This window comes from Aspergillus pseudotamarii (genome assembly GCF_009193445.1).
Source record: "Aspergillus pseudotamarii strain CBS 117625 unplaced genomic scaffold BDV38scaffold_70, whole genome shotgun sequence".
NCBI classification, from domain to species: Eukaryota; Fungi; Ascomycota; class Eurotiomycetes; order Eurotiales; family Aspergillaceae; genus Aspergillus; species Aspergillus pseudotamarii.
The window spans coordinates 133,580-147,732 of NW_022475084.1; the positions used below are offsets into that span (position 1 = coordinate 133,580).

Sequence of the window (14,153 nt, forward strand, 5' to 3'; positions counted from 1 at the left end):
TTTTTCTAGCGCTATCTCCCCTAAATTCATTGGTCCCACGTCAGGGCGACTGGAGGAATATACCGTTCGTATATTGGCGCTTTGTGTCTCTGTTGACTCCTGTCCGTAACTGGACTGTTTCTGGTTTGCTTGTATGGCTGACCTTTGTGTGTGTGTGATTGAAAGCCTCATACTCTAGAGTCGAAGGCACTGAGTGCGGATTTCGCCTGTCCTTTGTTTTCATTTAGCATCTTTATGCGCTTCATAGATGGTCACTTTTTGCGGATCTCCCCATCCTATACATAACCGTGGATACTTCCGGTGACTGTTTCCCATCGTTTGATATCTCGACATTCCTCAAGTGAATTGTTATGCCACAGAATCCTCTGCCCGTTTCCTCTATATTTTGGATGTCGATCGCTACCGCTCCTGATCGTTGTCGCGCATTCTTCGCATTTAGATTCACAAGGAAGGAGGACCGGTAAATTTTTGTGTCTCAGCATAAGCCACATGGGTTATATTGAACAACTGCTAGGATTCAATATCTATTGGGAAGCTTAAACGGTTGCGGTATCACTGCAGAAACCCCTACCTCTTCACGAACACAAGCCTTGCTTTGATGATACAACGGGGTCCGATTAATTGCTCCTTCAGGAGCCGCATTCTTATTCATACCAATATCCCTTTCGTCTGAAACTCTTGTCGCCCTTGAGACCCACTCTTACCTGGGCCGTTAAACCCCTTAGACGATCATGTCGGATTCCAGATCGAACGCAAACGATTCGAAGCAGTCGCAGCCTTTGCAACGACCGCAGGCCCCCGAAATCAAAATTAATACAGACCTTAACGAAGAACTCTCACCGACTGCGGCGCATCCCACGTTACAAGTCTCCAGTGAAAATGCCTATTCCAATGATACGAGCGCTCTCTTGAACAGCGGCAGTGTTTCGCCTTTGGATGGGCCTTCGGGTGGCTCAATACGCTCTTTCGCTTCTGATCCACGGGATCACGAGAGTCGACCAACCTCCCCGCATAACGTCTCATCTCCTACGCACAAGATGAACGACTCCGTGTCCCATTCGAATTACCTGGCTGTGCCTGGCACTAGATCCCGCGGGAACTCATTGGAGTCGGAGGACACGCATCAATCGTCTAGTACATATGGAGGTGATACTTATGTACCAACGGCATCTCATGGATCTCGTGCAGATCTGACGAAGAACATGGTTATAAATGATGAGGATGCCCTTAAGCCAGATCCGGGCCGCGAAGATGAGTTTACGGTGGAAAATAACAAGTTTGCCTTCTCACCGGGTCAACTAAATAAGCTCTTAAACCCCAAAAATCTCGGCGCATTCCATGCTCTAGGTGGCCTTCGTGGACTAGAGAAGGGGTTACGAACCGACATCAATAGTGGGTTGAGTATGGATGAGACCGCGTTGGATGGAACCGTGAGCTTTGAGGATGCAACATCGATCGCCTCGGAGGAATCAACACAAGGATCCCCTTCCCAGCCCCCGCGGCAACCGACGAGGTCTGGCACGGAGCCTGCGAAACACCCTGACAATGGCTACACTGACCGGAAACGCGTTTATGGCAGCAACAAACTCCCTGAAAGAAAGCCCAAGAGTATCTTTGAGTTGGCTTGGATAGCATATAACGATAAGGTCTTGATTCTTCTGACGGTTGCTGCTATTATCTCACTCGCTCTCGGCATCTACCAGTCTGTCACAGCTAAGAAAGGTGAACCCAAAGTGGAATGGGTCGAAGGTGTCGCTATCATTGTGGCTATTGTCATCGTGGTGATAGTGGGTGCTGCGAACGACTGGCAGAAGGAACGCCAATTTGTGAAACTGAACAAAAAGAAGGATGACCGACAGGTTAAAGTGGTTCGTTCCGGGAAAACATTGGAGATTCCAATTCACGACGTCCTGGTGGGCGACGTTATGCATCTCGAACCCGGTGATGTAATCCCAGTCGACGGTATTTTCATCAATGGTCACGATGTCAAGTGTGACGAGTCCTCCGCGACAGGCGAGTCGGATGTATTACGCAAGACTGCTGCCAATGAAGTCTTCCGGGCTATTGAGCAACATGAAAACCTCTCGAAACAAGACCCTTTCATCGTGTCCGGCGCGAAAGTGTCCGAAGGCGTGGGGACATTCATTGTCACATCCGTTGGAGTCAATTCGACATACGGGAAAACGATGGTGTCTCTCCAGGATGAGGGCCAGACGACACCGCTACAGTCGAAGCTGAACGTCCTCGCTGAATATATTGCCAAACTCGGTCTTGCCGCCGGATTATTGTTGTTTGTTGTGCTGTTTATCAAATTCCTTGCTCAGCTGAAAACCATTGACGGTGCTGATGAGAAAGGTCAAGCGTTCCTTAGAATTTTCATTGTTGCTGTGACAGTCATCGTGGTTGCTGTTCCTGAAGGCTTGCCTCTGGCTGTCACACTAGCACTCGCCTTCGCCACAACACGCATGCTCAAGGACAATAACCTGGTGCGGCTGCTCCGGGCTTGTGAGACTATGGGGAACGCGACAACGATTTGTTCCGACAAGACTGGCACCTTGACGGAAAACAAAATGACTGCTGTTGCTGCCACCATGGGAACGACTTTTAGATTCGTCAAGGATGCCGGTGCTTCTTCTAATGGAACGGATGAGAATGGCGACGCACACGAAGTTTCAAATGCGCTGTCACCATCCGAGTTTGCCAAAAGTCTTCCTGCTCCAGTCAAGCAGCTTTTACTCGACTCGATCGTGCTGAACTCCACAGCATTTGAAGGGGAGCAGGAGGGGGTTATGACGTTTATTGGTTCAAAGACCGAAACAGCGCTTCTGGGTTTCGCAAGAACTTATCTCGCTCTCGGTTCGCTTAGTGAGGCACGGGCCAACGCAGAAATCGCTCAGATGGTGCCATTTGATTCCGGTCGTAAATGTATGGCCGTGGTTATCAAAATGGGATCTGGAAAGTACCGGATGTTTGTCAAAGGTGCAGCGGAGATTCTGGCTGCGAAATCTACGCGTATCATTTCCGACCCAACAAAGGATTTGTCTAGCCACCCGATTTCCGATGACGATAAGAAAGCCTTGAATGCGACGATAGATCGATATGCAGCTAAGTCCTTGAGAGCTATTAGCTTAGTGTACCGCGATTTTAGTCAATGGCCGCCCGAAGGGGTACGCAAGCAGGAAAAAGATCGGAGTCTCGCAGATTTTGACGCCGTATTCAAGGATATGACCATGTTCGCTGTTTTCGGCATCCAGGATCCCCTTCGAGCTGGTGTAACAGAATCTGTCCAACAATGCCAGAAAGCTGGTGTTTTTGTCCGAATGGTGACCGGAGATAATATTAATACGGCCAAGGCTATTGCTGGAGAGTGCGGTATCTTTACGCCTGGAGGAATTGCAATTGAAGGACCCAAATTTCGCCAGCTTAGCTCCGCTCAGATCCACCAGATTATCCCTCGACTGCAGGTTTTGGCAAGATCTAGCCCGGATGACAAGAAAATCCTGGTTACTCATCTGAAGAAGCTAGGAGAGACGGTTGCGGTTACCGGTGACGGAACAAATGATGCCCAGGCTCTCAAGACAGCAGATGTTGGATTTTCTATGGGAATTGCTGGCACCGAAGTGGCAAAGGAGGCGTCAGATATCATCCTGATGGACGATAATTTTACCTCAATCATCAAGGCTATGGCCTGGGGTAGGACTGTGAACGACGCGGTCAAGAAGTTTCTGCAGTTCCAAATTACAGTCAATATCACTGCGGTTCTCCTAACATTCATCTCAGCCGTGGCTAGTGACACCGAAGAATCGGTTCTTACGGCGGTACAGCTTCTATGGGTCAACCTTATCATGGACACTTTCGCAGCGCTTGCTCTAGCCACTGATCCCCCATCTGCACATGTTCTGGACCGCAGACCCGAGCCCAAATCCGCTCCACTCATCACCCTCACAATGTGGAAAATGATTATCGGTCAAAGTATTTATCAAATGGCCGTCACGCTTGTCTTGAACTTTGCAGGAGGCCACTTCGGTTACGAAGGCGATATACTTTCTACAGTTGTATTCAATGCCTTTGTTTGGATGCAGATATTCAACCAGTGGAACTCTCGTCGCCTGGACAATAGATTCAATATTTTTGAAGGCATGCTCCGCAATTGGTGGTTCATTGGAATCCAGTTCATCATCATGGGTGGACAGGTCTTGATCGTTTTCGTTGGTGGCCATGCATTCTCTGTCACCAGAATAAACGGTGCGCAATGGGGAGTCTGTTTGATCATCGGCGTGATCTCTCTTCCAATTGCAGTCATCATTCGGCTGATCCCAGATGCATTCATTGAGAAACTCATCCCGACCTTTTTCAGCCGCAAAAAGGCCCCCGAGCTTTTCGTTTCCGACGAGGATCGCTTCGAGTGGAACCCTGCTCTGACTGAGATTCGGGATCAGCTCAAATTTCTCAAGAGGGTCCGTGGAGGTCGGTTGAGACACCTGAAGCACAAATTACAGCACCCTGAAGAGTTCCTTCCAAGATCACGGAGCGGCTCAAGGTCATCACGGTCAAGAGAGAACTCGGTCCCTGGAACACCCGTCAATGAACGCAGCAGTACTCCATCTCAGCCCCCTACTCCGGAGTCCCGGTCAAGAAGACGAGCTCGGTCTCGCTCGAACTCGGCATTTGGACCTGCTACAGCCATGGCGGGTATAGTTGCTGGAAGTATTGCAGGCTGGTCGCCTATTGAAAGAGCGCCAGCAGACGGAGAGCAACTCAAGTTTGATTCCACTCCACATGGGGGCTTGGAAAACCAACAAGGTATTGAAATTCACCCCAAGACAGCAGCAGACGATCGGATCGTGGGCGACTATCTTTCATCGTCGAAGACGCCTCCAAGCCAGAATCCAGACCTCCTACCTTACTTTGAGCACGCTCCTCCTGCACGGGCTCCGTCTAGCCGCAGCATAAGGTCAACATCTGTTCACAGCCGGTCCGCTCACAGCCGGTCCGCATCTCGAAACGAAAGTTGACCGGATACCCGGTTAACACTCTAATAATACCTCTGATACGTTAACAGTATTTATTATTAAGACTGCCCACCTCACAACGATGTATTATGATCCTGTCGTTGATTTGCTTTTTGATATGTTTTGTTTTCTAGTTCTGGGTCGGCCGTTCTCCCGCGATAAAGCAAACTTCAGTGCATTCTTTCACCCTCTCTGCTTTTTCCTGTGCTCATAGATTCCCATTTTCCTTTCCTCGGGTTTCGGCTATCTGTCATTTGCTGGATTGCATGATTTTAGTCTAGCGATCCGTCGGGCGTATAACGGTTGAAAAGGTCTCGTTTTGTTTCCATATAGACACTCATTCCAGTGTATGTTCGGTCTCGGCGGTGACGGCCTGTGTAATTTGTTTTCTCTTGCCTACTTTGTACATATTGATTCTTCCTCCCCCCTTTATTGGGTGTTAGAGATGGTTTAATTATTGTTAAAAACTTGGGCTTCAATTTCTACTTAATATCATTTTCTACGGGTTGGCTTCGTTTTCTTTGATGGGGTTTGGTCTTTGGTATAGGGGGTCCTTGATTCACTGCCGGGATTTATATTATTATAGCCGGTGAATGTGGATCTGTTGGTATGGCTTATCTTTCGTCTGTAGTTCTGGTCTAAAATTTGTAGGATTAGGTGTATTCATTCGTAATTAAGGTGTTGATTCTTATTGGGATATCCTGGCAGTTCAATTGTCGAGCATGTCAAATTGATTAAAGGTACAAGTATGAAAGACTTGATTCTTAATTCCCGGATGATATAGCTATGTAAAGAGCTAAAATATCAACAATACTGTTTCGTTGATTTCAAAGAGACGTTGCTAGTTTCCTATTTGGGAAATTAGATCATCAAGGGATATGTTTCTAGTCTTTTTTCTTCCCCCCTGTTTTGTGCCATCTTGTTTAACGTGTTTCGGGTAGGGAATTCATTTTATATGCTACGTGCCCGGTTATTTTGCTTACTTTGTGCGTTTGAGTGAATTCCTTTGGGGTGGGTGTTGGATAGGTTTACTTAGATGGTTATGGGGGTTTTGAAGGAAGAAACTAGAGAGCTGTATGCGCGATAGAGAATAAGGGCCGTGTCTTCTCTGGATGTGGTTCGGGAATCGACGGTACTGTCTCACTAGGCTCATTGGTTATGCACGACATGACTCAAGATCAAACTGCGGTTCTTTTTAGTGATCCCGATACGTACTGGCCGGAACAAAGGAAACCCGACGCGCGCACTAGCAGTATTATACAATGTTCCACTGGTGTGGTAATCATAATTAGGTCATGCGTGATCTGCAAGAGCGCGCTATTTCAGATTTAGTAAAAGGGACCACTTGCTCGGAAACCTGAGAGACAGCAAAGTCCCTGAACGAGGGGTTTCGAAATGTGATCGTTATTCTTGGATTGACCAGATGTCTGAAAGGTAGGCAGCATGGTGGCGAGCTGAAAGACTCATACGGCTAGTCGAGGGGCTTGCGTTGACAAAAAGAATTACCTCGACTCAGTTTCGAGAGATGATCATAGCATCATATTCATACTTGTCAAACTTTCTTCCAAGTGGGCTAGTATGAGCTCCGGGGATTTTTTCTGAATTGCCCGGATCCTCGGACGTTGAGCTACGTTGTATCTTTCTCACTGTCTCTCCTTGCTTGGCTGGTGCATACCAGACGACCGTGTTGGAGAGCTTAATACCAATATGAGTAATGGAATGTAATGGGCATGATGATGTGACAAATCACGGAACCCGGACGATCTGCACCATATTAGCTTGACTGTAATAGAGGTGATTCGGGTGTTTGAGCCAAAAAGTTGACTAGAGGGCCATAGAGGTGATGGGAATTTTGATAAACCCGAAAATACCGAGCCCTTGTTTAGCGCTAGGTTCCCTTCTTTCTCTTCCCATGGATGGGGTTGAACTTATTTTCCATGATGACCTGCATCATGAGTGCCTGTCCGATGAATTTAACAGGGTCGTGCGGTCAAAGTGCCGGGTCCTGGTACCGTGTACACACCAGCTGTGGAATGCTAGCATCAAGTAGGGCAGGTGATAGGGTGATGTCAAACTAGTAGCACTGTGTGAGCAGCAAACTCCTTCCCTGAGTCTCCCCCTTTTCTGCTGCACATCTCTGTGTCCCTATATATACCGTGAAACGTTGTTCGTCTTTTCCTGACTATCTTCTTTCGGCAACTTGTAGCTCGGTCAAGCTTCCACGTTATTGTTTCCGACAAGAAGGAGCAGAGAAGTAGGCAGACCCGGCTCCTTTTGACCAAGTGACGGCCCGTCCTGAAAGCCAGCATGATGTCTGAGGCTGAAAAAACTCGTATATCCCCTTCCGTTCAGAGTGTTGCACAAGAGGAGCTAGAAGATCAGACTCCCCTTAATGCAAGTCACAGATCGAGGTACCAAAGATGGGCAGGCAGTATCAAGGGCCTCGAGGCGCGTGGGATTGAGCCAATACCGCTTGAGGAACGCCTGAAGACTAGCCCATCAGCATCACTTCATATGCTGCTTATGTGGTTCAGCATGGGGATGGCCGTGAACAACATGGTGGTTGGATCATTGGGCACGCTTGTAATGAAGCTGAGCTTTGCAGATGCTGCTCTTTGCGCAATATTTGGAAATCTGTTGGGGGGTATGGCAGTTGGGTATATGAGCACTTGGGGTCCCAGAAGTGGGAATCGCACTCTTGTATGGTTCATCCGTTGCATATAACCTCTGTTCGTCCCTGTCCCTGTTATGCAAGAAAGAGAAGTACATGCAGCTCACTTGTTGTCGATAGATAGTCGCCCGATATTTTATGGGGTACTACCCTAGCAAGGTGTGCTGCTCGCTAAATGTGCTTACAAACTTGGGTTATGGGATGATGAATTGTATGATCGGCGGGCAATTACTCTCAAAAATATCAGGTGGAGCCGTATCCGTCGTCGTTGGCATTATTATTGTCGCGCTTGCAAGCTTGGTGATGGCTACATTTGGAATGCAGATCTTCCAATATTATGAGAGGTATGAACCATGCTTTGGTGTCTGCCTCTGTCAGCTTCTCTGGAACTAACTCAGCAATGTGAACCCTGCAGATATGCTTGGTTCCCGCAGTTATTGGTGCTCTGCATCATCACTGGATCGGCAGGACCGCAGTTTGATTTCGAAAGTTCATCGGTTGGATCATCAGACGAAGTCAATGCCAAACGTCTGGCATTCTTCTCTCTTTGTGTGTCTGTATCCCTCGCATGGGCACCGTTAGCTGCAGACTACTATGTCTACTATCCGCCGACTATTAAGCGATGGAAAACATGGTCAATGACCATGATGGGAGGATGCTTGGCGATGATCATCACTCTTCTCCTTGGAGTTGGTCTAGGAAGTGGAGTGGCGAAAAACCCCAAGTGGGCTGAAATTTATGATGGTACGCCGGCGAGTCTATTGATGGCTGGTTATGGCAGACTTGGAGGCTTTGGCAAATTCTGCGCGTTCATCAATGTCGTGACGGTGGTCTCCAGTAATGCGCCTGGTTCCTATTCAATGGCTATGAATTTCCAGATGCTCGGGAATGTATGGTCGAAAATCCCACGTCCTGTCTTCACTGTTACTACGACAGTGATATACACGGCATGCGCGATTGGTGGACGAGATTTCCTATACGAAATTTTCAAGAGCTTCCTTCCACTGATTGGTTATTGGATCATCATCTGGTTTACTATTGTTGTGGAGGAGGACTTTCTCTTTCGACGTAGCCAAGGCTATGACTGGTCCGCGTGGAACTGTCGACAGAAGTTGCCGGTAGGGGTTGCTGCTGCTTTAGCTTTCCTGGTTGGCTGGGCGGGGGCAATTGTAGGGATGGTACAGTATATCCCTGATTCATCCGCTTGAGGCCAGTGCTAACTCATTCCCTTTTTCCTTATAGGACCAAGTGTACTATACGGGGCCGATTGGGCAAGCAGTCACAGGAGGCTGTGACTTAGGAATCTGGCTCGGCTTCGGTTTCACGACCCTTGCTTTCCCTCCGCTGAGAATGTTGGAGTTGAGAGTAATTGGACGGTGAAAGAAATATTTTGCTTCCATGAGATGCCATCCATATACGTTCATGGTGACCTATCTGTCTGAGATTGGAGCCACCGGTTATACATGTGGTGTTTTGCTTTAGAGACCTTGGATAGCCACTTTGCATGGGATGGCTCGAATGGCTTTAAGAAGTAAGACCGCCAATCAATATACTCTGTACGTACGGACGTATGACTGGTCATGCTCGCACACAATGCACCATAGACTAAGCTGAAGCTGCACGTTAGAAGCTTGTCTTTTCGCTATGGCAATAGACGGAGTTTTGCAAGGCATAGAATATTTGCTTCTTATATAATAAGAATGGGAGATAGAAACGATGTGTTCTAATTGCATTGCTTATAAGAAGGAACTATGTGTTACTTCGTATCACCCCATAGTATATCTCTGTCTCTTTGTCTCATGACTCATGAGTTGATAAGGACGTTTTCTTGTGGACTTGACTATTTTTAGTAAAAAAGACCATATGAACTTTCACTCAGTGAAGAGTGACGCATAGACCCTTCGACGTGCGTGGAGCTCTGGTGATTCAATTCATTAAAAAGAGATGAAGGTATGTGATGTAATTTAGAATTGGACCGTAAGCAACCAAAAAGAGACCGTGGCGAGCGATGATAAATCAAACTAGTCTAAAAGTGGATAGTTGAATCAGGTGCCCAGGTTAGGGCACAAGATATCAGCAGGGAGTTTATTGCTATTATACACTAGTATATGCTCTGAATGCAACGATCTACATAAAGTTATGCTTCCCCTCTCTCATGTGTTCATACCCGAGGTCCTTCGATACTCGGCAGGAATATTTAGGTTGTGGGGAAACGACCATCGAAGCTCTTGGTAATGAGGAATAAATAGCCCTTAAATCAAATTTATAACTTAGTCCTCGGGGTAGGGCCTCGGCTTGAAACACTAATACTATAAATTTAATATGGACTAATAGTAGATTACTCTTTATATTGAACCCCGTACTTTATTCATGCATAGTAGTATGGATGAACTACTATGGAGAAGTAATTATGCACGGGTTCGATTTTGTCAAGCTAAGCTCTTGGCGAGCTGAACACGAGTTAATTCTAGAGATCCTGTGATCGTTCTTTGCTGACTCCGCATCCCTTGCCCAGGAGATCATATTTAACTAGGTCTAGTGCTCACCATCTGAACCGGGTTGTTGCGACTTGAAGCTTATGATTTCCGGTGTGCATGTTAATTTCCCCCCGGTCAGACTGTTGAATTAAATACAGACTCCACAGCATACTCAAGTTTGTTGACGTCTGGCGAAGCGATGGGGAATGAGAGCCAAGCAATCACAGCTGGCATCAACAATTCAGTCCCGCAAGCAATTCTAGACATTGGACCTCGCCAGCTTCTTCCATATGCCCTCGCAATCCTGATAGCATATCCATTACTGGTCTCCTTGCTCCGATTTCGCCGGGTACAATGGCTACACCAAAAGTACAAGTACCCCAACCGGGCATCCCTGGCTAAAATGACCGACGACGAGGCCTGGGAAATCCAGAAAGTGCTTTTGCAGCTGGAATTTCCCTTTATCTATATTAAAGCTCTGCAATTTGCTCTCTTCAGGGTTCGGCTCCTTTTTCCACCTGATTGAGTTCTTATACTTTTTTGTGGACTGTCTGGTAACCTAAATTGACCCAGTGAAGACCTACGGAATCCCCACCATCTCCGGGCTGCTCACCAAGACCAGCCAATTCTCTAATCCGGAGACATCTTACAAGCGTTACGCAGACACAAGCGCCTTGGTTCAGGAATTCATGGGCAACGCCCCATCTTCTAAACGTACTATCACTGCGATCGCTCGAACCCGCTGGCTCCACAATGGCTATCGCACCTCGGGAAAGATATCCGAGGATGATATGCTCTACACGCTTAGCTTGTTTGCTCTCGTACCCATACGGTTCATCGAAATGTTCGAGTGGCGAAATCTGACCGACCTCGAGAAGTGTGCTATCGGCACATTCTGGAAGAGCGTCGGCGATGGTCTCGCAATCGGTTACGAGGCCTTTCCGTCGCATAAGACGGGATTCCGCGATGGCCTCCAGTGGCTAGAGGAGATGACCACCTGGAGTGAAGCGTACGAAGCTAAGCACATGGTTCCCCATGCCACGAACCGGGAGACCGCGGATCAGACTACGGCCGTGCTACTGTACATGGTCCCGAAGCCGTTCCAGCAGATCGGACTGCACTTCGTTTCGTTCATGATGGATGACCGCCTACGACGCGCGATGTTGTAAGTATAACCCGAAGGTAGTCGCTCGTGCAACGATTAACCCTGGACCTAGGTATGACCCTCCCCCGGCATCATATGCTAAACTGTTCTCGTCGCTCCTGTCCGTTCGCCGCTTTGTGTTGCGTTACCTGTCGCTCCCCCGACCTTATTTCCTCCGTTTCACTGCCTTCACCGAGCATCCGGACCAGAATGATCGCATTTTCATCACCCAGTGGGATGCGGCGCCCTATTACGTCGCGCCTACTTTCTGGAACCGCTGGGGCCCTGTCGCTTGGCTTACCTGGGCTATGGGTCGGCCTCTTCCAGGCGACGAAGGTGATAAGTATTACCCCCGGGGCTACTATACACCTGATGTAGGACCCAAGTACTTCGAAGGCAAGGGTCGAGCATCCCTGGAGGAGTACGCCCAGGGCTTGAAAGGTACACGAACCGGTCAATGTCCCTTTTTTTAAGTATGGGCATGGACAATATGCGCTACTATTGCGAGAAAAGCCGTTCTTTGTCGCGTTATTTGCAAAGCTAGATCTACTGTAGTATGATATGGCGGGGCTAGTGAGAGAAAGGGGATAATTTCGTTTTACGAGAAAATCTACGCCAAATTCGTCGTGCAATTTGAGCGATATGAACTAAGGTACTTAACAGGTTTACTTTACTATATTCCAAAAGCACTTGAAGACTCCATAATATCGAGATATAGGATCCTTAGTTGTCCTATTATTCAAGCCCAAAGAATTGTTGAGTCGCGCCTTGACCCTTGAGCCCGACCTTGTTCTTCCCGAGACCAAACTTGTATCCCTAATTTGCATTTACCAATACACTGGAGGGCACAACAATACAAGCATTCTTAGTAAAGCGATAATAAACCCAAAGGAAACATCATTTGACGTCTTTCCTCCACAAATCACATGTTGTCCCTCAAATAGGTCTCCAGCCATAGAACGTATTTCTTTCTTCCACGGGCAATTCCGCGGTCTCGATCTTCAAAGTGCGTCCGCATCTACGAGTACCTTGTCATTGGATTCATCCAAGGTTTGCGGACAAAGATAGAGTTCTTCAACCAGCAGTCCTGAACGGTGTCCGGAATTCTTGATCCTAAGGATCCTCACCTTGTACGATATACTGTTTTAGCTGCTCTTCCGCTTTAACTAGGGGTAGCGTTTGATTGACTGGTTTGACGTGGGCTCCCACGGGTTAGCCCAGCCATCATAAATGAGGTGATGGCGATAGAGCTGAGGTATCGAGAGGTAGTGTTTCTGAAATTGAACCGGGCCAGGTTGAGGTGGTGCCTAGGTTGGAGCAGACGTTGGTGAGACGGATGTCTCTGGAGAGGTGCCGATGGGGATGTTAAGAGTAAGCAGTTCTTGGTGATGAATATCATAGTAGAGCAGCCCCATGTACTGTTCGTGTAAAGAATGGTCGAGGGACAACCGTCCAAGAAAGTTTCAAATGGAACGGTTTGGCACATAGTTACTCGTGGAATCCGTTTGACATATACTAAATGAACAGTTTGACAGGCTGTCGGCGCTCGTGATCCCGGAGACCACCCACGATGGATGCGTTCACAAGTAGACACTTAGCTTCGGTGGTAGGACGAAAGCAATTCCCCACAAACTCTTTCATCGTATAGATAACATTCCATATACCGCCTCCAGCGACAACAGTGCGTTCATACGCACTTTGCAGCGCATCGAACTGCAGCCACTCGGTCCCAGCGCCTTCATGTACATGTCCAAAGACATGCAAGCGGGGACGAACACGCCAGAGCGTGCGCAATAAATATGTACAGCCGAGATTGAGCAAGTCTAGATGGGCGCGTGGTGGGGTGTGTGTTATGAGTATGTCGATGTTAGCTGGTACCCTGCCGCCCCAGAAGTCCTCAGAACGAGAATACTGGAAAGTCCAGTTACCGTGACGTGGTGAGTAGGGGCTGCCGTAAATATTTAGATGACGGCCATTGTTACAGGTGATGGACACTTCTGAGTCTTGGAGATAGACTATATCTCCCCAGTCGGGAGTTTCGTCCTCCGCTTTTAGACGGTTAATATCCCAACCAAGACATAGGTCATGATTTCCAGCGATGACTATCTTCGTTGCATGCGGCTGTGCGCGTAGCCAGTTCAGTGTCACTTGTAGTTCTTTCAATGACCCTGATTGAGTCAGGTCCCCTGCGTGGATAAGAATGTCGCCGTCCGGAAGAGAAGGTTGGGAATTATGTGTATCGGAGATGCATACGATTGAGACAGGGTCTTTGACTGGCTGGGCAGCGATTGTGCTCTGCCAAGTGTAAAGCTTGCGCGCGAGAAAGATGCATGGCTGCTTCATAAACTGCTGCCAGGCTGATGGGCGTGGTCGGTTGAGAAGTTCGTCGAGACTATTACCTTGCTTCCCAAATAGTGACATCATTAAACTAACCGTAGAATTTTTTTCATAAGCAGTAGAAATAATGTGGATAGCTTTGTGGCATAAATTCTGACTGATATTCTAGATATTACGCAAAGGTGCTATTCTCTGTTGGTTGGTTGTTGCAACTTGTCATTTCCCATAATAAGTGCTGCCGCTTTTACAAAATCGGCACACAACAATGGAAGGCATATACATATGTTTCCCCATCCACAATTATGAATAGATGCTTGCGAAGAAATTATGAAGAGTTTGATTCATCGACTGTGCATGATTTGCAGTTTATATTAAGTTGCGCGCCAGGTAGACACCAACATGCTTTCCAGGGGTATGACGGGGCTAGGGCATGAACCAGTAATACACCCCTGACATAAAACCTCATGGCTATTGGGTTATATCTGAATCATAGCAAATCGCCCTTAGTCAGG

At 47.7% G+C, this 14,153-nt stretch overlaps 4 protein-coding genes across 4 annotated transcripts; 3 read left to right on the top strand and 1 right to left on the bottom strand.

Annotated features, from left to right (window-relative positions):
• Positions 1-731: 731 nt before the first annotated feature.
• Positions 732-5,015, top strand: pmcA (putative P-type calcium ATPase; the record flags this gene model as incomplete). The annotated part of the gene is made up of 2 exons (XM_032057860.1): positions 732-4,803; positions 4,834-5,015. The coding sequence occupies 2 exons, from the start codon at positions 732-734 to the stop codon at positions 5,013-5,015; spliced, it is 4,254 nt and encodes a 1,417-aa protein (XP_031909266.1).
• A 2,057-nt stretch (positions 5,016-7,072) lies between these two features.
• BDV38DRAFT_296396 (uncharacterized protein) lies at positions 7,073-9,063 on the top strand (the record flags this gene model as incomplete). Its single annotated transcript, XM_032062928.1, has 4 exons — positions 7,073-7,712; positions 7,804-8,027; positions 8,099-8,861; positions 8,926-9,063. Exons 1-4 carry the CDS (start codon positions 7,320-7,322, stop codon positions 9,061-9,063), a joined length of 1,518 nt encoding a protein of 505 aa, XP_031909267.1. The 5' UTR covers positions 7,073-7,319.
• A 1,296-nt stretch (positions 9,064-10,359) lies between these two features.
• Positions 10,360-11,777, top strand: BDV38DRAFT_287061 (uncharacterized protein; the record flags this gene model as incomplete). The annotated part of the gene is made up of 3 exons (XM_032060794.1): positions 10,360-10,659; positions 10,739-11,325; positions 11,378-11,777. The coding sequence occupies 3 exons, from the start codon at positions 10,360-10,362 to the stop codon at positions 11,775-11,777; spliced, it is 1,287 nt and encodes a 428-aa protein (XP_031909268.1).
• A 1,042-nt stretch (positions 11,778-12,819) lies between these two features.
• Positions 12,820-13,725, bottom strand: BDV38DRAFT_274539 (Metallo-dependent phosphatase-like protein; the record flags this gene model as incomplete). Its single annotated transcript, XM_032057861.1, has 1 exon — positions 12,820-13,725. One exon carries the CDS (start codon positions 13,723-13,725, stop codon positions 12,820-12,822), a length of 906 nt encoding a protein of 301 aa, XP_031909269.1.
• Positions 13,726-14,153: the final 428 nt, after the last annotated feature.